Source organism: Perissodus microlepis, chromosome 7, assembly GCF_051167445.1.
Source record: "Perissodus microlepis isolate ML-2025 ecotype Zambia chromosome 7, ASM5116744v1, whole genome shotgun sequence".
In the NCBI taxonomy this organism is placed as follows: domain Eukaryota; kingdom Metazoa; phylum Chordata; class Actinopteri; order Cichliformes; family Cichlidae; genus Perissodus; species Perissodus microlepis.
Window position 1 is genome coordinate 54,623,463 of NC_140467.1, and position 23,836 is coordinate 54,647,298.

General features: G+C 38.2%; 1 protein-coding gene across 5 annotated transcripts; it reads left to right on the forward strand.

Moving 5' to 3' along the window:
* The first annotated feature begins 386 nt into the window (after nt 1-386).
* Nucleotides 387-23,716, forward strand: tpm2 (tropomyosin 2 (beta)). Of its 5 annotated transcripts, none has more exons than XM_084936041.1 (9): nt 387-676; nt 5,341-5,466; nt 8,028-8,161; nt 8,753-8,870; nt 10,147-10,217; nt 11,129-11,204; nt 12,728-12,790; nt 12,905-12,974; nt 14,640-14,965. In XM_084936041.1, the coding sequence occupies exons 1-9, from the start codon at nt 563-565 to the stop codon at nt 14,720-14,722; spliced, it is 855 nt and encodes a 284-aa protein (XP_084792167.1). In that variant the 5' UTR covers nt 387-562; the 3' UTR covers nt 14,723-14,965. The 5 variants fall into 5 exon arrangements, with proteins under 5 accessions (XP_084792167.1, XP_084792164.1, XP_084792163.1 ...); XM_084936038.1 differs by lacking the exons at nt 11,129-11,204; nt 14,640-14,965 and adding exons at nt 12,033-12,108; nt 23,108-23,716 and having other exon boundaries at nt 396-676; XM_084936037.1 differs by lacking the exon at nt 11,129-11,204 and adding an exon at nt 12,033-12,108 and having other exon boundaries at nt 400-676.
* The last annotated feature ends 120 nt before the right edge of the window (nt 23,717-23,836 follow it).

Consider the following 23,836-nt stretch of genomic DNA (forward strand, 5'->3'; position numbering starts at 1 on the left):
TTGTAGGTATGTTATTACGGTCTTACACTATAACTATGTCCTTCTGTTTACGCGGTATAGACTTTCTCTCTTTGTGTTTTAACTTTAATTTTTGGATTTTTATGTTTTCAGTATGTACACCTTCACATATGACCCATTCACTTGTGGTTTTTTTTTTGTTTGTTTGTTTTTAATTCAACGCCTTTAATATTTTAATTGTTAATTTTCGGATTGGTACTACTTTTTTCATCTCTAAACGTTTTAGATCAGTGATTTGCTCTGTTACCTTTGCTGATGTCCCAGTGGTCGGGAATAGTCTCGATTTATTCTCACATACTGAACACACACGTCAGACAGCCTGCACAACTTTCAGTGCCTAAACATGGTCAACGATTCGTACGGATCCAAAGTGGGAGAAAAAGAGGAGTGCGTGGGCTCGTACTGCTGTCATTCCATCCTCTCTTGCTCTCTTGAACAGCTTCACAGAGACCCTCCTGTTCTCCTGTCACGGACCGTTGCCTGTGTCTGTCCCGAAAGCTGGGTGCAGTTCTCTTTCTGTTTAGCTCACAGACACTGAAGAAACATGGAGGCCATCAAGAAGAAAATGCAGATGCTGAAGCTGGATAAGGAGAACGCTATAGACCGGGCAGAACAGGCTGAAATAGACAAAAAAGGAGCAGAGGACAAATGCAAACAGGTAAAGGAAGGACCTACGCTGCACCTCACAGGCAACTCGTTGAACACTTTTAAACGTTTCAACGTAAACATAATGAAGGAAAAGTTATGAAATAAATACCTTAAAATACACACAGAACCATATAAAAATAATTTAGAAGAAGTGCTGAAAAGCAAAACCCGACTAAGTTTTAAATGGGCGAAAGGTCTGACGTGAAATGCACCTTAAGAGTTTCAATGCGTTGTATACCAGTTGATGTTGATATCGTCCTGTTATCATTTACCCGCACCGCACATACATAACTCAATATGTAAAATGTACTGTAGCTTTTGGCTGCTAAAGTTGATTTTTCTTATCACTGTTTGATGTATACTGCTGACACTTCTCATTCAGCATATTCTTTGCTTGTGGCTTTATGTTTTGGCATTTAACGTCAATGTTTGGCACTGTCCATAAAAAAACGAGTCTAAGACACTTTTTGCTCTTTTATTTCACTTTTTTCTATTTAGTTGTGCTCCCCTTTCTTTTCTTTTACTTTTTTGAGTGATTTTGTTTTCCAGTATTGTATTTATTTTATTGAGCTCTTGTATTTCAATTTGATATAGGTTCTGTTTAATGTTTCGGCTGCTGTGACACAATAATTTTCCAAATGTAGAGATAGTTAAAGTATATCCTGTATTATCTTTATTTTCACATGAAACTTGATATTTACATAGATATACTTTATGTTTATTTAAAATCGGGGAAAAGTGCACAAATATTATAACCAAAATGCATTTTAAGTTTCCAAAGTGAGAGTATTTCTTATATGCTAAAATTATTCCGTGATGGATAATTTTAAAGGGTGTCTGCTTATATCGGATATCACTGACAAAAGCTGCTTGTTCTGTAATTTAACCTGATCATATACAGTTCAGCTCAGTCAGTGACAAGATCAATCTCTCAGGTTTGAAAAGACGATTATATAATATGATATGCAGTTAAATGTATTTATATATAACTACAAAACTAAACATGACAAGTAACTACAACTAAAAAAGCAAATACAAAATGTCTCTCTTTTTTTGTTCAAAAAAGTATAGTGAAATACTTTGATATGTTTCAGACTTTTTTTTTTTAATTTTTAATTTGATGATTAAGGTTTAGGAAAATCAGAAATCCAGCATCAAATTATTAGAGTATTATTTTAAATCAATACAGAAACATTCAGCTTCTGAAATGTATGTTCATTTACACTTTATTCCTGGTTGGGACTTCTTCACAACAAGTTACTGTATGAGTGCAGTACATAGAGGCAATCAGCTTTGATAGATTTGATGGTGGCCTTTAGCTTGTCTGTGTTTTTAGCTTTTGTGTTACTCATCTCTTCCTGTTGACAATACCCCACAAATTGTTTATGAGGTTCAGGTCAGGTTAGTTGGCAGCTATTTCAGTACTATAATAACATGGACAGCAAACCATTTTGTAGGAGTTTTGGCATTGTGGACATGTGTTAATAAGGAAATCAGTATTTTCATAATGCTTGCCAACAGATAGAAGCACAAGGTTTTCTAAAATCTCCTGGTGGACTTCTGAGTTGACTCTGGACTACAACAAAGTGGACCAATCATTACAATCGCAACTTCACACTAGACTTTAAGACCTTGGGTTCTGTGCCTCTCTACTCTCAATGCAACATTTATTTGCATCTGAAAAAGAGAACTTTGGACCATTAAGCAAAAGTCCATTTTCCCCCCTCTTTATCCCAAGTTAAACGCTTCTGATGCTCTCCCAAGTTCTTGAATCAACTTTTCTTGAAAATCTTCTTGAGATTGAAGTCATACCTCTTGCTCATGACTTTTTCCTACCACACTTTTCCATACCTGACAACTTTCCATTGATATCTTTGAGACTGTTGTGCTGAAATGAACTGAATGAAATAGTTATTTTTTCTTGAGAAGGGCACATCAGATTATGGCATAAGTTAGCACAGTGTATCAGAAGTAGTAATATTTAAGGCATAGCTTTAACACCAAAGTGGAATTTAACTGTCAAGCTTCAGTGACAGAGCATTGAGGCCCATCAGTGTCCATTCTATTTCTTTCTTCTTCTTTTTTTTTTGTAGATTCAATTAAAGCAAGGAGAACAGATGATGTTTTTCTGACAGCCTGCTAGTAGCAAAGTTCCTAAAGATATACATGTAAACTGGTTCTTTGATAAGTTGTCTGTTATGTGTAGACAGAACACTTAGTCATAAGTGGCTTAAAAACAACAACAACAAAGAAAAGTGACTGAAAATGGTCATTTACAAGGACTGAACTGAAAGTGACTGAAATGCACCAAAAGCAGTCTGGCTTTCTGGAAATCAACAGCTGCAACGTTGAGGCGATATACACATCAACAATTATGATTATGAATTATGCTATCAGCCAGATTTAGATCTGACCCATCTATGTCAAAATTATGTCTAAACAATAAATATATCAATTGATTTTCATCTTAAAATTTGAAAACTGACTTATGTACTTGCAACCTGCTATAATTTCATAAGAATCAGAACACTGTTCATTTTAAATGTCTGAAAAGGAATGTTTGTTGGATAACATGATTATGTTCTCTATGTACATTGTACAAAACATTTTTAGACTACAGAATGTTTAAAACCAAAATAATATACCACACCAGTATTTAAGCACCACCACCAATATTTAAGATCCCATTCTGTGGTCCCAGTTAAGATCAACTGACACAAGATGTGAGTGGGCGTTAAGGCACCTGGGAAGGGAAAAACTGGATTATAGGTGACAGACAGTGGGTGTCACAAGCCACCACCTCTGTTCAAGGATGGTCGTTCACAGTGGACATAGATTGTTGGTGTATTGAAAACCAAACCCCAACAATCAGACAATCCCTTATTACCAAACAATTGAGAGTGGGAAGGAAAAACTCCTTTTAAACAGAAAGAAATCTCAAGCAGAACCAAACTCAGGTTTTGCCATCTTCCATGAGCTTTTGGGGGATGAAAGGAAGGAGAAGAGAAAAATAACTATGGGAGGCAAAGAAGTACTTATTGCATAACTAAAGAATGATTCACTTTCACCTAATTCATCCCTAACTATATGCTTTATCAAAAAGGAAACTCTCAAGTAATCTTAAAAGTACAGAGGTGGTTCCACAGGAGAGGGGCCTGATACCTGAGTGCTCTGCTTCCTATTTCCCGTTCAGAAATTCTAGGATTCACGAGTAAGCCAGTAGCTCACAAAAAATCAGTTTACTCAGTCTACATGTGATTCCACTATTTTCTATTCAAAACTGACTGCTTTTTCTAACTCTTGAACACATGAGAAAATATTCATAATTTATTGTTTTGAGAAACATCCGACAACGCAGTGAAATTCCTGTATGGCTTATAGTCTCTCTGGTGTAGTTCTATTGTGTATTTTCTCAAGATCACATAGCAATCTGTTAACATTCAACTATGCACCAGCTATCATAGAAATTATTCCCAGGGGATACCAGCTTGTTATCACCATCAGCTCTACCTAGAACCAATGGACATTTCCATTTATATTTCTACATCTAAGTAACTCACCTTTGAATTGTCACAGTTTTTAAGAGTCTGTCAAGGCTGTTGTCTTGGTTACCACTATGACAGGAACTATAGGACTGCCAAATGCTATATGTGAGTATCAGGCCTTAGATGGCTGTGAGAGGCTGTCAGAAGAGATATTTAAAGCACATTTGTACTAGGAACACTGTTGTCAGGCCACATCACTGTCATTTGCAACTGGCTTTTTATAGTCCTGAAAGCTTCTGTTGGAAAAGGGAATCTGGTTGTTAGATTCAGATTTACCGTTGGGGGTTAAGAAAAAAGTGTTTTCTTCTCTGAAGAATATGCACACAGATTTTACACCAATCCTCTAACTAGATCATTAGTAGAGTGTTACAAATGACACTAGACTTGTGTTGGATTTGATAGGCATCTGGGGTTGGTGGTTACTGTCACTGTTTATATGCTGTTACTGCACACAGCAACTTGGTAAAACTATATTTGAGACACTGGATAACAAAGAATTTCTTTTGTCTGTTATAAGTGAACACAGTGTTCCTTTTGGGAGCATGGATATGCTCAAAGATCCATGTCTGTTACGTTATTATCAGAATTTTATAACTAATACAACATCATCAGGAGGTTATAAAGCAACATTTCTCACATATGCCAGTTAGATTTTGAGTATTTGGAATTTTACTGAATACAGCTCATGTTATAATTTGTTGCATATTAATGAACTTAGGCCTAATCAAGTACATTTATTTGCAGAGTTGTTGCTGCCTCTACATTCTCACTGCAGGTCAAAAGAACTACATTTTCAACATTGTCAGAATATTTTAAGGTCATAATACAAATCTATTACTGCTGGGGTTAAAAACATTAAGCTAAAATAAATAGTGAGATATTTTTTGTAATTTTTTGATAGGTGCTTAATCATTTCAAAAATAATTAAATAATATTGTGCCTCTCCAGCAAGGTTTCTTTTCATTTGTCACATTATTGTAAACTGAATGTTTTTTGGCAAATCGATTATGAGCAATTAAATAAAATAAAAATTCTGTTTTTTTGTTTTGTTTTGTTTTTTTCAATTTTCCCCAATGCTTCTAACTTAAAATTATTTTGTGTTTTGTGTCTTGGTATATTTCGGCTTTAGCTTGAAGAGGAGTTGCTTGCCCTGCAAAAGAAGCTGAAAGGAGTAGAAGATGAGCTCGACAAATACTCGGAATCACTGAAGGATGCCCAGGAGAAGCTGGAGCAAGCTGAAAAAAAGGCAGCAGATGTAAGTGAGCATAAATAAATGACAGTATTACTAGAGGGCGACATTGTTGAGATCACATTAGCTTACTGTGTCTGGTCACAGTGATGGTTGTTACCTAATGTGTACTGTCATTCTTAAATGTTCTGTCACTATTCAATCCAGTCACTTCAGGTGTTTAGCACTGGGTTGTAACTGAAATTAAGGTCATGTAGGTCATCACTAATGCTATAAAACTAGTAGCAAGTCTTAGCTTCTACTATGTCTGAAATATGCACAAGCTACTTTTACAGTAAGTCAAACTTTACACTCCATCAACTTATACATATCCAAAAATCATCACCAATTCATATGATGTAAAAGCTATTTGTGCTGAATCCTCCAAATCACTATCATCATTTGCAGTGAACTCATTTTCAGCTACTTGAGAAAAATGATTATTAGCACATTGAGGACAATTCCAACTAATCTATCAAGTCTTAACAGTTTATTAGGCAAGATTTTATTTTGGGCAGCATGGTGGTGCAGTGGTTAATACTATGGTTAACTATTTGGAGCTTACCGGTGTAACAATCTTCAATATCTGTACAGGTACTTGAATTACTACTATATTTAATGAGTATATATTTAACTTTCTATTCCTACAACTATAATATTTTTTGTTGGATGTATTATGTTTGACTTATGGAACAGGATTAGTAGTGAAACTGGGGCCACAATGCCTTTTATGAGAGTCACAGTCATTTTTGTGGTCAAGTTTTCTTTAAAAGTTCTCAGTCAAAATGAGCAATGCAGGAAAGAGTGAGACCACATGCATTGGTCCTAAAAGGAGTGGAACTTTGTCTTGTCTGCAGAGTCACTGTGAGGTTTCCAAAGATGGAAAAGCATCGGAGCAATGCATTCATTTGTTTATGCTTCCTCTGCTTGTAACTGATGTTCACTCTAACATAAATACCTTTGCCTTGGGACATCAAGTTCTATTCTCAAACACATTTATGTTGTGCATGTAGTAATGCACGGTACTATATGTACTTTGAAAATAATTTGAAATAAATAATTTGAAAAGTTTGACTTTTTACCATCATTAGTGCCTTTAAAAATTGTCCTTCTTATTGACACTGTAGCCAATTTCTTACTTACATTATCTGGAGCTGTGCAAAAAATATGAGCAGTCATATTCCATGTTGTATTGCTGTACTGTTAGTATAAGGGTGAAAAATGAACCTAATCGAGTATACTGTTATATAAAAATATGCATTATTATAATCTATAATCTATCTTAAACACTACTTTATTACCTATGAAGGAATATAAGAAAAATTATCTGTCCAAATAACTTGTGTCATTGCTAAACTGTGTTCCATTTACCTCTGAGGATGAGGCTAGTGAACTCTGAGAAGCCTGGAAAAACAGGATTTATTTTGTTCCTGCAAGGTAGATGGTTCAGTAGCAAAACAAAACTGCTTATTTATTTATTTATTTTAAAACCACTATGGAGCACATTCATTGGTAGAGCCTGTTCAACTCTCTATTTATAGAACATGTATATATTACCATTTTTACAGTGTTGCTAATGTTTATGTGCAAAAGCTCCATCTTCAATTCTTAACTCGAAGATGGAAGCCCGAGTTAGAAATCCGAGTTAAGCGGGCGTTCCATTTGAAAAGAGTGACTTCCGACTTCACCTGGAACGCCAACTTTTATTTTGAAACAGTAACCAGAAAACTCTTGCATTGATTCCGACTTACAGTTGCCAAGGCAACGCCGTGACGCCTGCGAAAAGCTCGAAGTTGAATATTCGCAGCATGGCGACTTTGACGTCCATAGACTCTGTCAGACGGAAAATACAGACACTGCAGCAAGCGACGCATGAGGCCGAAGAACAAGCAGAGCTGCTGCGGGAAGAAGCTGACATGGAGAGGCAGGCCAGGGAAAGGGTAATACTCAGAAACACCGTCTTAAGACCGCTACACCGGAAACTGCAGTCGTCAATGAACGGCTGTTTCCCCTTTGTTTGTAAAAGAGGAAATATAACTATTAAAAATAACTGACAAATAAAAGAATTAAAACAGTTTAATGGCATTATATTCTAAAATAAAACATTAAATGCAAGTCTTGCCACTCGGTAGCCATCTTGAAACTCTTTCGGGGACTTAAAAAAAAGCTTCAAAACATTGTTGACTTTATATGCTTCTACCACCGTCTTTGCTCATTTAATGTCATTAAAAAAAGTCCAGCATTTTTTTTGGCTAAATATCACATCCTTGTTTCTTTTAATAGTAACCCAATTAGAAAAAAAAAACAAACAAACTGTAAGGAACATATCTTAGGACTCCACTTAGCAATCAAAAACAACATTTTTTTTTCTTTTACCCTCAAGATAATAGGCGTGTGGATTCAGTCTGGATGTGTAGTTACTGAATAGGTTATTCAATTGTTAATTAATAATTAATTAAGCTGCAAAATCCATATAAAATGCATGCTCTGCATGCAAACTAATGACTACTTGGAACCAGGAGAGAAGAACAGGGGGGGAAAAAAACACAAAAAAGACAAAAAATAATTGTGTGTGTGTGTCCCCGCAGGCTGAGGCAGAAGTGGCATCCTTAAACAGACGTATCCAGTTGGTTGAGGAGGAGTTGGATAGAGCTCAGGAGAGACTGGCTACTGCTTTGCAGAAGCTGGAGGAGGCTGAGAAAGCTGCAGATGAGAGTGAGAGGTGATGAGCTTTATGTCCATCCATCTAAAATTTGAACTCTCTGTCTGTAGAGTTATGATGCTGTTTGCTATTCTTTATGCTCCTCTTTATGAATGCTAGTGTGTTACGGAAGGTACAGTTGTTTTTGTTAAACTATTACTGTTACTCTTTTAAGCGTGGGACATGGCAAATACATCCAGCCTTTTTTATAAGGCACTCCTTCACTTTAATTTGAGTTTTCAGCTATCCAATCCTGTACTATACAACCCAGTATTGTATTTACTATGACTATCAGCATTACATTTTGAACCGTGATTCAGCTCTGTCATAGTCTTTCATGACTTTAGTGTAGTTACTGTACATCTGACAGCTAGCCTGAGAATAGTGAGTATAAGATTCAGAGTCAGATAACTCTATCTATCCATTGAGAGCATGGAGAGTGGCATATTTAATACAGAGACAAAAAATTACACAGACACACACAATATGTATCTCTCTCTCTCTCTCTCTCTCTCTCTCTCTATATATATATATATATATATATATACACATATATATATAAATTCCACTACTGTATACACTGCTTATTCCGTCACATTTCCTGTTATTCAGAGGAATGAAAGTCATAGAGAACAGAGCAACAAAAGATGAAGAGAAAATGGAGATCCAGGAGATGCAGCTGAAGGAAGCCAAACACATCGCTGAGGAGGCTGACCGCAAATATGAAGAGGTGTTGTATTGCTGTTTTTTTCATGGTTATTGCATGATGTCCCAGTTGGAGAAAAAACAACAACAGCTAATACTCTACACAAAGTAGGTTCTCAGTGTATAGTGAGGTTACCTTAAAAAAGAAAAATGATTATACGGCAAAAAGTTGACAAAAAGTTTGGACATAGTGTTTTCAGTGGAAGAAAAGTTTTGTCACTCATCCAAGTGACTCCTTCAGTCTCAGCTGACTGCAGGTTCCCCCTAACCTCATAAATATACATTTGCATAATGACCATTGACATTAATGTCATTGATTGACACTTCACCCGTTGCCTACTGGTGGTGGTCAGAGGCAACCTCGCCTCTGTCAGTGTGCCCCAGGGTGGCTGTGGCTACAATGTAGCTTGCCATCACTAGTGTGTGAATGCGTGTGTGAATGGGTGGATGACTGGATGTGTAAAGCGCTTTGGGGTCCTTAGGGACTAGTAAAGCGCTATACAAATACAGGCGATTTAGCATTGATTGGGGGCAATTGGATGCCAATTTGCATATTAATGATCAAGGAACTGACCTAACAGCCCACTGTTTATTCAGTGGTGCTATTTTCAGTAATCTTGCAAAGCTAAGGTTGGGGAAACCTGCAGTTAGCTGAGACTGAAGAAGTCACTTGGATGAGTGACGAAACATTTCTTCCACTGAAACGCAACGTCCAGATGAACAGAGTCAACTTTTTAGGAATTCCTTACCTGGATGATTGAGCATGCATGAAGATAAAAGCATTATAGATTTTCAAGTTCTAATTCAGTAATCCAGTGTTTTACACAACTTGCCTTGTTCACCCATTCATACAAGCACGTCTTTCTATGTAAGTGCTTTCTATCTAACATGCACACACATTCTTAAATTATTGAGTACGCCAAAGGATATTTGGCATGCAGACTGGAGGGATTGAACCACCAACCTTCCAATTAGCAGATGACCTGCTCTGCCATGTGAGCTACAGCTACCCCAAAGGCTTACTGACATTATATTAAACCCTATGTATTAAGAATGGGATGCTGGTTAGTATGCATTTGAAGGAAGATGAGCAAATACTTTTTTACAGCACTATAATGACTTGACTGAACATAGTGCAGACTCACAGTATATAATTGGTCAGTAATAGGGTCAACAAAGATAAATACCAGAAGTTCACATAAATACCAGAAGTTCACATAAATACAATTTTTTACTAAGCAAAATGAGTTAACAGACTTGTTATGTTATTTGGGATGACTTAAGTGTGTGAATATCTGCAGGTTGCACGCAAACTGGTGATCCTGGAGGGTGAATTGGAGCGCTCAGAGGAGCGTGCTGAAGTAGCTGAGGCGTAAGTCAATACCTGCACTCCAAAAACACTAGCAAGTGTCACTTACATACATACATGTTGTCATGGTAGAGATCATGTGTCTCCTACCATCACAAAATAATCTTGCTCATTTGTTGTTTTAAATAATATAATTCATACCCGTATGTCTAGATTAAATAGTAGTGGGATCTCTAAGTGTTGCATGGATGTAATGTCATAAGGATTTTCTTAACAATTGCGACTAATGATCACTGCTGTTTAATCTACTTATTCTATTTTTATCTCTGCTTTCTATGACATAAAATACAAAAATTGCAAAGCCATGACTTGCAATTATTTGTGAAGATTTAACTTATTTTGGAATTTTAGCTCTATAAGTGATCTAAGTTACAAATATTATTGTAATTGTTTAATTTTCTTGTGATGCACGACTTGAATGCTTACTTAACAATTTCATCACAAATGCAAAGTGTTATTGTGTGCTGTCATCAAGTAGGACATAAAACTAATGACACAGAGACATGAGGTTGTACTATGAAGCAAACGTAATGGCTGCAGGCTTATTAAGCTGGCTCTTTTTTTTAACCTGGCTACATCATCATGGCAGCTTATGCTGTATACTTAAACCTCATCCAGAGGAGGTCATAGTCAGAGCTTTAAATTAATATCAGTTTAAGCACCCTGTTTTCTTAGAATAATTCAGATTTTTAACTGTGGGATTATGTAATGTACACAAACCTGTTAGATTGGGATTTTAGAGCCGTAGAGCCAGCTAATGCAAAGATAGTCCTGCCTACATAGTATACCTCTCTGGCTGTGTGTTGTTCTTTCTTTCTGTGTTTTTGTGAATGAATGCATGTTTGCACAACCACTGTCTCTTTGGCAACCACTGATCCTCCTCACTCCCAAACATTTTGGACTAACTCGTGCAGGAGAATGAGGGAGCTGGAGGAGGAGCTCAAACTAATGGACCAAAATTTCAAGTCCATGATGTGCTCAGAAGAAGAGGTACTTACTGTATGAACACCACTGAGGTCTAATTGTGACCTGCTGTCTTGTGCTCCTTTGACCTGCAGCCTCTTTACTTTTCCATCTATGTTTTCTACATTTCCCTCTTATACTGCACTTAAGTACTGCTGATATTCTACTTTTTTTCTTTAAAAATAATAAGACCAGCAAGAATCCATCCATCCATCTATACAGTGGTGCTTAAAGTATTTTTTTTATATTTCAGAATAAAAATAAACACAATTATATAAATAACACTGAAATTGTGTTCCCTCACATCAGTGTATTGTTTGTCATCTATTAATATTTCTTTAAGGAAATTAGTCAAGTGTTTTAAAATGAAAAAATACATTCATTTTATTGAATTAAAATATTTGTTAGTAGAGACAGTAGCCTTATGGCCTTGTCACTCATTGGGTAATAAAGACAAAGCACCGAGAGTCGGATGAAGACATTATTGGTATCTGTCTGTTAGTAGGTTTATAGGCACATTAAAAAGTAGATTATTTATTTTTTTAAATTTCTCTTTCTTTATTCTACGCAGTTAGGGACTTTATATACCTTGCATCCATGCTTGCGACCAATTTAGATTTACCAGTTAAGCTAACGTGCATGTCTTTGAGCTGTGGAAGGAATACCTGGAAGAAACTGATCAAAGACCATGCACGCTCCCTCCAAAAACAGATTCTAACCAAGAGCCTGGCGGTTTTTGTTATAAGTCATGTAGTCTTTTATTAGTCAATGTCTGAGTTTAGTCTCTTCTGCTATTCTACCTTTCAAGTCACTACTTTCTCTTCTTTTGCTTTTCATCTTTCTTACATTGGTCAGTAAATCAGGTGATCTTGAGGAAGAGCTGAAAAATGTCACCAACAACTTGAAGTCACTGGAAGCACAGGCTGAAAAGGTACAGTAGGAGCTGAGGGGTATTTAGCCTGAAGAGTGGCCAGTCAGATTGTATATATATGAAATATAACCCGTAAAAATACTGTAAAATACCTGTAAAAATATAACCTGTAAAAAAGAGGGACCAGTCACTCGGCCTCACCTCAAACAAATCTAAAGACATCAATAGAAACCCTATATCCATTCAACAAAACGCATTTATAATTTGCTATGAGGATACAGACACATAAACAGTCCATAAATAAATGAAACTTTGTTTCAAGTTCAGCGGCATACAGCAAAATTGACTTAAATGACATGATGGAAATTGTCATGATGATAATTATTTGATTTGTGTCCATTTCCATTTTTAGTTTTAAATTTAAGGTTAAACTGAATAGGTTTCCACGTTTCCAGCATCTTTTTGATTGAAACACACCACTGAAAATTAGAATCAGCTATAATTTTATCCACATGGTTAAAAGTTAGAGATAAAGCCTGGGAAAACAGATGGAAAATACTTACATAAAGTACTCAAACTGCTGTTAAGATTTTTTTTAAAGGCCAACTGCACTCATGAAATGGAAATGTTGTTTAAACACACTTTGTGAAAGTTTGTATGTTATTTGTTTATATTTCAGTACTCTCAAAAGGAGGACAAATATGAAGAAGAAATAAAAGTTCTTACTGACAAACTGAAGGAGGTAAAGTTTTTCCAGTCTAGTTTTATTATTATTATTATTATTATTTTTGTTGTATACTTAGACTAATTATGATTTATGGAGTAAGCTGATGCTTTGCTGTGGTTTGGATTCCAGGCTGAGACCCGTGCAGAGTTTGCTGAGAGGTCTGTGGCCAAGCTGGAGAAGACCATTGATGATTTAGAAGGTAGTCCACACACACCTCTTATCTCTGCCAGTACTTCCACTAACATGTCTGCTCAGTGTCCCTCAGTGAACATTAAAGTCACACACAGTTTCACTTATGGGGTGTTGTAACTGAACTGGCACTTTGTTGGACAGCTGTGCTCTGCAGCTACAATTTCCTGAATAAAGCCAATGATAAGTGGAAGGACCAAATTCCTCTAATCCAGTTATGGTGTCTTTGCTTAATTTTAATTGCTTAATTTTGAAACCTGGAAAATGCCTGGTACTTAGAGTTAATGCACTTGGCCGTCATTCTGCATGTTCTTACCTACAACATTCATAGTAATACAGCAACTATGAGAAATGCCACTAAGACAAAAAGCAAGAATATTTTTTATTTTATGACACCTTAATAGAAATGAACTTCATATATAGTTCTTTCCTAGTTTTAGGGACTAAAAGTCCTATTTAGGCAAACATATACAATACTTTATTCTAGAAACAATATATTTTATTTCTCAGAATTCTGAGTTTAATCTGAATTTTGGAGATGTCCCCACTGTTTTTTCTCTTTTCAGTGGCCCTACTCCTCTTCTGTAGGTTTAATAATCTTTCTTTCCCTTAATAATTTAAATCATCATTTAAAAGCTGAATATTTTATCTTTAGATGACGAGATAGCGTTTATTTGTTAGTTGCAGTTGCCCACAACCGAGATGACAGACCTTGCGGACCGTACATACAATAAACAAACATCACATTGGGGAGACAGGTCAGGCTAGGTAGCAAAAGGAAAAACAGTGAAATGTGTAACGCAAAAGGGTAATCCAGGAGAAAAAGAATGCACAGATATCATCACACCCAGGTATTTACCCAGGTTGACTTTGTTTCTTGCATATTTCACACACTTACATGTTTCAGACCAAACAAACAAATACTTTTTCATAGCACAATATGCCACAATGAAGGTAGTTTGCTAGCAAAATGACTAGTTGTAAAACTTGATGTTGCTGCTTTATTAATTAATTATTTTTTTTTCTTTTGGGCATTTTTGCCTTTATACCATTCATGGTGGTATGCACCCACACCTAAACATTCAGATATCGGTTTGACTGTTTCCTAAGATTTCTCTTACCCTAATACTGATAGAAAAACATATCCACACATCTTTGTGGATCTAGAAACAGAAAACAGTGCGTTTGTCAATATTTTTCTTTGTACATAAACACAACATTGAAAACATTGTTGTTAAATGATGTAGACTTTTAACATGGTGTTTTGTGGTTGTAGTTCTGATATGTGAATGCATTAATTATTTTCATAACAGTTGTTGAATGAAAATAGTTTGATCTTGGTTTGAAGTGCTTACATTGATACTTATCCTGGTGTCTGTGGTATCAAGGCTAAATTGTACCAACCAATAATTCCAGTTATTTCTTCAATTTGTATCTTTTCCTTACTAATCAAAGTCAGGGATGTTGGCATTTGCTTGACTAAGCTCAGGTTTGGCTGTCTGTTGTCTTGGTGAGCTGAAGTAACAAGCTGATGTGATGGCATTAACACTTGTGAATCGGTATGAAGATTTACAGTTTAAACTATTTTCTTTTCTTTTTCCTGTCTTCCTACCTCTATCCGATCTCTGTCTCTCTGTGTGATTAATTGTTTCCGTGTCTCAATGTCCTCCTTTAGATGAAGTATATGCTCAGAAGCTGAAGGGCAAGGCTCTCAGTGAGGAGCTGGACCTGGCCCTCAACGATATGACTACACTGTAGAAGTTGTCTTACTTCTTCGCTGCCCCTCTTTCCTGTCTGAACTCTACTGCCTGTTTGCTGTTCTTTTTCTCTACTCCACAGTGCTACTGTGTGGTAAAAGAGTAAGCTATTTCACAGGACTGGTCTTTTTTAAAGAAGAAGGTTGAGCTACTATGTTGCTGTCCTCTCTTTAGCAAAATATTAGTTAAGCAGTTCTGTTTTGTCTTTCTCCTGTAATAAAGCTGTCTTCACTTCACAACTTTCTCTCAGTTTTCCTTGTCACTCGTGTAATTCGTCAGTTTGTCAGTTCGTAATTGTGTGTGTATTTTACCCAGTCATGGGATGGCCACATCAGTGAATTCCTAGTGCCTCTCTCAAGCACTAAATGGGGATGGTTCCATCAGGAAGGGCATACATCATAAAACCTTGGCCAAATCAAATATGTGGATCATCAGTCCTCATTAACACTGACTGCTTCCTCTGCACTTGGCCAACGGTTTGCTGGTGGAATTTGTAAATGCTAAATGTAATGTGATTGATAGTACTTTTCTACTCTCCCGGAGCATTAGAAGTGCTTTATACAACACGCCACATTCACCCAAGCACTTTCTGTTTTCTATGCTTTCAAGTGCTTTCTATGGATGGGGCATTTCTATCAATGGATGCACCGGTATCTTGCCCAAGAATATTTGGCATGCAGGCTGGGAGAGCCAGAGATCAAGATCAAAGATGCTTTACCCCCTGAGCTACAGCCACCCCTGTAATGAGAAGAAGAAGAGAGGGGAAAAGCATGTTAGGAATCAGTGAGAAAGAAAGAAAGGCAGGAGTATGTGAGCTGGCTGATATGATGGAGAAAAGGAAGTTATGATGTGACAGGATGTGTAAAGAACCTGTTCACAGTTGTCCAATTCGTCTGCCTGCCTGCCCTATCAGTCCTGCTTATTGTTTCTTGCACTCTTGCTATGATCAACTGATTTCAGTTTGTGTGTCAGAGGAAAATAGTGGTGTAGTTTACAGCATATGGACTGTTTTTTATAGAAGAAAGGATGGGAATACAATTGTAAAGTGGAGACTGCTCGGGGACAAAAACTTATACTGTTAACACAAGTTTGGCTCTTTGCAAGCACCTGCACAAACAGCATGCTAAGGCTAAGCTGGCCAAGAAACCAGAGTGACATTGAAGTTGAGTAAATGCTGAACCCAGAGTAACATGAAAGTAACGAGTAGTATATCATGTCTTTCTCCTGGGTGTAATTAAGCAAGGTACTGCATTACTTTTAAGAAAAGTGTTCTGTGTAATATGCGTAATAACTTTTTTAGCAATACTGATCACAACAGGGGAAATACCTCCAACATGCACAAATATTTGATCACGCAGCATATAATTAATTTGTATGGATGTAATGTCTTTGATATGCTGCTTAGAGATGGTGGTGACTCTCAAAGTGGAGCCAATGAGCCGAGAGGCTGGATTATAGATGGCAGACAGTTGGTGTTGTAAGCCACCACCTCTGTTCAAAGATTGCCATTCACAGTGGATAAAGATGGCTTCTTTCACTCCTCTTTCAAACAATCTGTCTTCTCAGTCCAAGGTGGCTCTTCTATATTGTGCCTCTCCAATGTAGAGGTCTGAGCATTCCTTGCTGCACTGTACAGCATACAGGGTTTATCAGAGAAACTCAGGAGAGTCTTCTCCAAGCATGACATCCCAGTGTACTTCAGACCCAGGCATACACTCCGACAAAAACTGGTTTATCCCAAAGACAAAACTCCCAAACCGGCTACATAGGGGATGTTCCATTTGTGTTTCTGATTCTCCCTAGTTGGTGTCTGACATTCTTTTCTGTGCATCTTTGCTGATTTGATGAAAGCCCAATTAGGATAACCACATGTGTTTTAAGAGCTTTCTTTATATGTGTGTGTTCTTCTTTTTCCCTTCTGGCTTAGATAGAACGTTTTCTGCCCGGTGTTGTAGGGTATTGATTACTCCATTACTCCATCGATAATGGAATTGGAATTAGAGCAGGGCGATATGACCAAAAATATTTATCATGATATACATTTGAAAATTTGCGATAACAATATAACTGACAATATAATTGACACTAGACAAAATACTTTACAACTCCACAACTTTATTAGTGGAAAAACCCCCAATGTATTTTCACAACAAGCAGCTGTTTTTTATGTGGATTAAAGCTATATAAAAATGTAACAGTGCAAATGCAAATTCCTTGCTGACAGTTTAACCAAAAGGCATTTCCAGTGGAAATTGGCTGACATATCCTCAGCATAACCATGTATAATATCCACAAAACTTAAAAAGAGGTTATACACACACACAGTAATATTATGTTGAAGCACAGTACATATCATTCCGCGAGCCTCCTGCCTACGATAGCCGTAATGCTCCGACAATCCATCAAGCGGTGCGAGTTTGTAGCTTAGTAAAGTCGTACTAAAACATTTGACAGATTTTCGAGCGCCGTGTACCACATAAAATCGTTTCCAGGTCAGTAAACACAACCAGAATTCATACATAAGGCACACGGGATTATAAGGGGCACTGTCGATTTTCAGAAAAATCAAAGGATTGATTTTAAGTGTGCCGCATTTTCCAAAAAACACGGTAATAACGACGGCCCACTAGCATACTCTACCAAAAATAGTGCTTTGTTGTGTATCTGACGGACGAAAGCTAAACCAGTTCCACACCACTGAAGTTGCAGCATTTTTACAAACCAATTCTGGTTCATCCGTTTCATTCAACGATCCGCTTTCGCCTTTCTCATTCTCCGTCGCCGCCATGCTTTTTCCGCCATGTGCCGCCATCAATCAGTATTGGATTACAGTGGTCTTTGAGCTTTAAGGTGGCATGGCATTAAAAGCGGGTGTGATTCTGTTGTGGAAATCACTGAATTGCACTAAGAAATACTTCCAGAAATCACTGCCTGTGAACACAGTTCACTGTACCATCAGATGTATGTTAAAACTCTACCATGCAAAGAAACTTCATCATCTTCTGTGCACCAAAGGCCATTTAAAATGGACTGAGGTAAAGTGGAAAAGTGTTCTATAGTCAGACATATCAAATTTGTGAATTCTTTTTTGGAAAACATGGACGGTGTGTCCTCTGGACTAAAGAAAAGGGACCATCTGACTTGTTATCATGGCTCATTTCAAACATACATTTCTGATTGTATCAGGGTATTATTGTTGTCTATGGAACTGGCAGCGGTACATCTGAAAATGCACCATCACTGTTGTATCTATCGTACAACATTGTATACAGCATAAATACAGAGTTTAGCCCAACATGTGGTCCCATCCAAACAATGTCGTTTTTAGGGACGGCCTTGCATATTTTAGCAAGAGAATGCTAAACCAGTGCAATACTACATCTATTACAAAAGCATGGCTTTGTAGTCGAAAAGTCTGGGTGCTGAACTGGCCTACCTGCACTTCAGAAACTTCATCAATAATTATAATGAGTTTTTCCTTCCCACTGTTGCCAAGTGCTTGCTCATGGGAGGTCATATGATTGTTGGGGTTTTGTGTATGATTGTAGGGTCTTTAACAGCATATAGAGATTGTTGTTGTGATTTGGCACTATGTAAATAAACTGAATTAAATTAAATTAAATGCTTTTTTAAGCCAGAAAGGAAAGCTGAAAATCGAGACTGTGTAAGTTAATAAAGCTTTGGTAATGATCAAGAATATTGCATCCATCCATCTTCTGCTTATCTGGGGCCGGTTCACGGGGGCTCCCTCTCCCCGGCAACCACCTCCAGCTTGTCCGGGGGAACACCAAGGAGTTCCTAGGCCAGCCGAGAGGTATAATCTCTCCAGTGTGTCCTGGGGCTGCCCCAGGGCCTCCTCCCGGTGGGACATGCCCAGAACACCTCACCCAGGAGGCATCCTTATCAGATGCCCGAACCACCTCAACTGGCTCCTTTCAATGTGGAGGAGCAGCAGCTTTACTCTGAGCCTCTCCCGGATGGCTGAACTCCTCACCCTATCCCTAAGTGAGATGCCAGCCACCGTTCGGAGGAAGCCCATTTCTGCCACTTGTATCCGCAATCTCGTTCTATCGGTCAATACCCACAGCTTGTGACCATAGATGAGGGTAGTGACATAGATTGACTGGTAAATTAAGAGATTCGCTTTTACACTCAGCTCTCTCTTCACCATGACGGACTGGTACAGTGTCTGCATCACTGCAGCCGCAGCACCAATCTGTCTGTTGATCTCCCACTCCCTACCCCACTTGGGGCAAGAACTACTCCCTGTCCCGGAGTGGGCACTCCACCCTTTTCCAGCTGAGGAGGGTAGTGATCCTGAAATATCAATGCTTCTAATACCAATACAGTGGAACCCCAACTTACGAATACCCCGTTTCACGAAAAATTCAAGTTACGAAGGCACTGAACGGCAATATTTTTGCCCGTGTTACGGCAAAATGCCCGAGTAACGAAATCCACTGGCTCTGATTGGCTGAGCCTACAATGCCCACAGTGCCTTCCGAATCATGTGACAACCCCTTGGCTTCCGTACTTGTGCTTCGCTGTTCCACTTGAACAACGTATTGTTGTTGTAGTTAGCGATTAGCCTATAGCCTATCGTTCAGCATCGCCTCAGTCAAAATGCGCGATGGGTGCTTCGACTTACGAAAATTTTCCACTTACGAAAGACCCTCGGGAACGGATTAATTTCGTAAGTCGGGGTTCCACTGTACTTCCATTTCATGTTGCAGGATCAATTCCCATTCACCCTCCCGGGCCTGGCTCTAGGGCGGGGCCCCGGTAATCCTGTCCCAGGCAGGGCGAACTGTTCCCTTGATCCTTCACTCATAGTAGTCTTCTGAATTGCTCTTTGTCTGGTTCCTCACCCAGGGACCAGACAAAGAGCCATGAGAGTCCCTACCAGGGGGTAAAAGCCCCCAGACAACATACAGTGGCTTGCAAAAGTATTTGGCCCCCTTGAACTTTTCCACATTTTGTCACATTACAGCCACAAACATGAATCAGTTTTATTGGAATTCCATGTGAAAGACCAATACAAAGTACTGTACACGAGAAGTGTAACGAAAATCATACATGATTCCAAACATTTTTTACAAATAAATAACTGCAAAGTGGGGTGTGTGCGTTAGGGCTGGGCGATATGACCCAAAATTCATATCTTGATATTTTTTTAGCTGGATGGCAATATAAGATATAGATCTCGATAATTTTTTTTTAAGCCATAAAGTAAGAACAAAAAGAGAGTTCTTAGTTAAAGCTGTTTCCCAGATGTCACACAGGCACTTTTATTAACATACAGCATAGATGTACATGAAAGAATTACTCAAAAATAAATTATGAGCATTTATTAATTAATAATGCTCCATAAATAAACTAAAACAATGTTGTTTTTGTGCATAACAAAAAGCTCACAATTGTGCAGTCAAAATGTAAACGAAAAGATGCTGAGCATAATAACAAAGAGACAGATTTCACAGCTGCTCTATTCCCAAGTTCTACTGCGTGACTGACAGCCTGGAGTTTGAAATCCGCTTCGTAACCATGACTCTGAACAGGTGCCATTTATGGTCCTTATACACACACAGTACGGTAATATTACGTTGAAACACAGTACGTATTACTCCACGAGGCTCCTCGGTAGCCGTAATGCTTCGACAATTCATCAAGCGGTGCAGCTCCGTAGCTTACCAAAGTCGTACTCAAACATTTTTTGACAGATTGCTGAGCGCCGTGTACCACATAAAATCGGTTTGCGGTCATCAAGCACAACCAGAATTCATACATAAGGCGCGCTGTCAACTTTTGAAAAAATGAAAGGATTTTGGGCTGCATGGCGTTAGCGTGGTTAGGTCGTTAACACATTGATGCGCAGTAACTCGTTAACGGAGATTTGCCGTGTCCATCTTGTCGCTGCCTGCAGGTGAAGCGATGGGGGAGGAGGGGGAGTTGTGTTCAGTGAAGGAGAGAGGCGAGGCAGAGTAACGTTGCGTAGAGACAAAAGTGGACGAAAGAGAGGCAAACTTGCGGCTCCACAAGTATAATTATAACATAACATAGACTATATCGATATAAAGGATATTGTCACATCTTATATCTCGTATAAAAATGTATCGATATTTTTAAAAAACTCGATATATTGCCCAGCCCTAGTGTGCGTAATTATTCAGCCCCCTGAGTCAATACTTTGTAGAACCAGCTTTTGCTGCAATTACAGCTGCCAGTCTTTTAGGGTATGTCTCTACCAGCTTTGCACATCTAGAGACTGAAATCTTTGCCCATTTTTCTTTGCAAAACAGCTCCAGCTCAGTCAGATTAGATGGACAGCGTTTGTGAACAGCAGTTTTCAGATCTTGCCACAGATTCTCGATTGGATTTAGATCTGGACTTTGACTGGGCCGTTCTAACACATGGATATGTTTTGTTTTAAATTCCATTGTTGCCCTGGCTTTATGTTTAGGGTCGTTGTCCTGCTGGAAGGTGAACCTCCGCCCCAGTCTCAAGTCCTTTGCAGACTCCAAGAGGTTTTCTTCCAAGATTGCCCTGTATTTGGCTCCATCTATCTTCCCATCAACTCTGACCAGCTTCCCTGTCCCTGCTGAAGAGAAGCACCCCAAGAGCATGATGCTGCCACCACCATATTTGACAGTGGGGATGGTGTGTTCAGAGTGATGTGCAGTGTTAGTTTTCCGCCACACATAGCGTTTTGTATTTTAGCCAAAAAGTTCTATTTTGGTCTCATTTGACCAGACACTTTCTTCCACATGTTTGCTGTGTCCCCCACATGGCTTGTGGCAAACTGCAAATGGGACTTCTTATGGTTTTCTGTTAACAATGGCTTTCTTCTTGCCACTCTTCCATAAAGGCCAACTTTGTGCAGTGCACGACTAATAGTTGTCCTATGGACAGATTCCCCCACCTGAGCTGTAGATCTCTGCAGCTCGTCCAGAGTCACCATGGGCCTCTTGGCTGCATTTCTGATCAGCGCTCTCCTTGTTCGGCCTGTGAGTTTAGGTGGACGTCCTTGTCTTGGTAGGTTTACAGTTGTGCCATACTCCTTCCATTTCTGAATGATCGCTTGAACAGTGCTCCATGGGATGTTCAAGGCTTGGGAAATCTTTTTGTAGCCTAAGGCTGCTTTAAATTTCTCAATAACTTTATCCCTGACCTGTCTGGTGTGTTCTTTGGACTTCATGGTGTTGTTGCTCCCAATATTCTCTTAGACAACCTCTGAGGCCGTCACAGAGCAGCTGTATTTGTACTGACATTAGATTACACACAGGTGCACTCTATTTAGTCATTAGTACTCATCAGGCAATGTCTATGGGCAACTGACTGCACTCAGGCCAAAGGGGGCTGAATAATTACGCACACCCCACTTTGCAGTTATTTATTTGTAAAAAATGTTTGGAATCATGTATGATTTTCGTTCCACTTCTCAAGTGTACACCACTCTGTATTGGTCTTTCACGTGGAATTCTAATAAAATTGATTCATGTTTGTGGCTGTAATGTAAAAAAATGTGGGAAAGTTCAAGGGGGCCGAATACTTTTGCAAGCCACTGTAGTCCCTGGGATCCCTGGGACACACAAACCCCTCCACCATGATAAGGTAGAGAATTGCAGAGGGGAAGAATATTGAAGTCATTCAAAAAGGAGACAAAATTACATACAAAGCAATTCTAGCCATCTTTTTCCTTAAATTAGTGTGTTATTTCAATGTGTGTAGGACTACTTTAGTCCTATTTTTGCATGTACTGAGTTGCTTCTAAGAATCTATATTTCATATTGAACAATCTGTATTTCATACCGTAGCCTACTGTATATAACCTGTAGGCTGTACAGCAGGCTTTATTTTACTATAGTAGGCTATAAATTAAAACATGTTATGTGTTTATTTATCAGGAGCATTTCCTTTCATTTCATTTGATCCTTGAACACCTGTTTGACTCAACTATTCTATTGTAAAACTCACACTGGCTGTAGCTCAGGTGGCAGAGCGGATCAGCCACTAACCAGAAGGTCGGTGGTTTGATCCCAGGCTGCTCCAGTCTGCATGCCAAATATCCTTGGGCAAGATACTAACCCCATGTTGCTCTCCGATGCATCCATCGGAGTGTGAATGTGTATGAATGTTAGATACTTAGCACTTAAGCTTAGAAGTGCTTGTGTGAATGGGTGTGATTGGGTGAATGAATTAGTTGTATAAAGCGCTTTGAGTGCTCAGACAGAGTAGAAAAGCCCTATATAAGAACCAGTCCATTTACCATTTACACAAAGACTATGCATAACAACTTTGCATTTGAGAGCAATTTGATTTTTTAGATATTCATCATAGACAGAACATTAATTTGGAAGGTAACTTGTGTCTTTGTTTCCAACTCTAGAGAAACTGGCCCACGCCAAAGAAGAAAATCTGGACATGCACCAGGTATTGGACCAAACCCTTTTGGAACTCAACAATCTATAGTGACCTTTACAGATATCAGTGAACGACAGCCTGAATGAAAGCAGGAGGAAAAACCAGATTCATCTTTCATAATACTCCCAGGCTGCATCTCTAAAATAAATAAAGGAAATATGAGGGTTGCTATTCACATAATTCTAAAAGCAGGAGCAAGAAAAACGCCTTTTGCAGTGAATGTGAAACTTCAAAATATCTTAGATATTGTCAAAACTTCAATCATTATTAAACTGAAATTAAACTAGAACATCAATCATGGAAACAGCTATATTAAAAAAAACAGACATTTATGTATGACAAGACATACAGTATGTGCATTGTCACCGTTATTAAAGGATAGTAAGATTAAAATTGTTTTAAAAAAGAAACCCAGCTATGTGATAAAAGAAGGTTTTAAGTATTATTACTTTTATTTCTTGCCATGGATGACATTTTAAGTTTCACCTCTTCATTTTGCCTTTGTTACTTTTCATGCTTTGTTCTTTATATGGAGATATGAATACTGATCCCTCAATAAAAGCCAATATATAGACATGTTGGTTTTGTAATTGTAATACTTTATTTTATAGGTCTGGAAATGTCATGGTAATACACACACAAACATGAGTTTTTGCTGCTGTTGTCATAACCACCACACGTTCAGTCAGACATG

Bases quoted from the DNA above. Each gene is read 5' to 3' on its own strand.
- tpm2 (XM_084936041.1), top strand. From the start codon at position 563: ATGGAGGCCATCAAGAAGAAAATGCAGATGCTGAAGCTGGATAAGGAG. The intron at 8,871-10,146 runs GTGTTGTATTGC...GAATATCTGCAG, and splicing joins CTGACCGCAAATATGAAGAG to GTTGCACGCAAACTGGTGAT. The intron at 12,791-12,904 runs GTAAAGTTTTTC...TTTGGATTCCAG, and splicing joins TTACTGACAAACTGAAGGAG to GCTGAGACCCGTGCAGAGTT.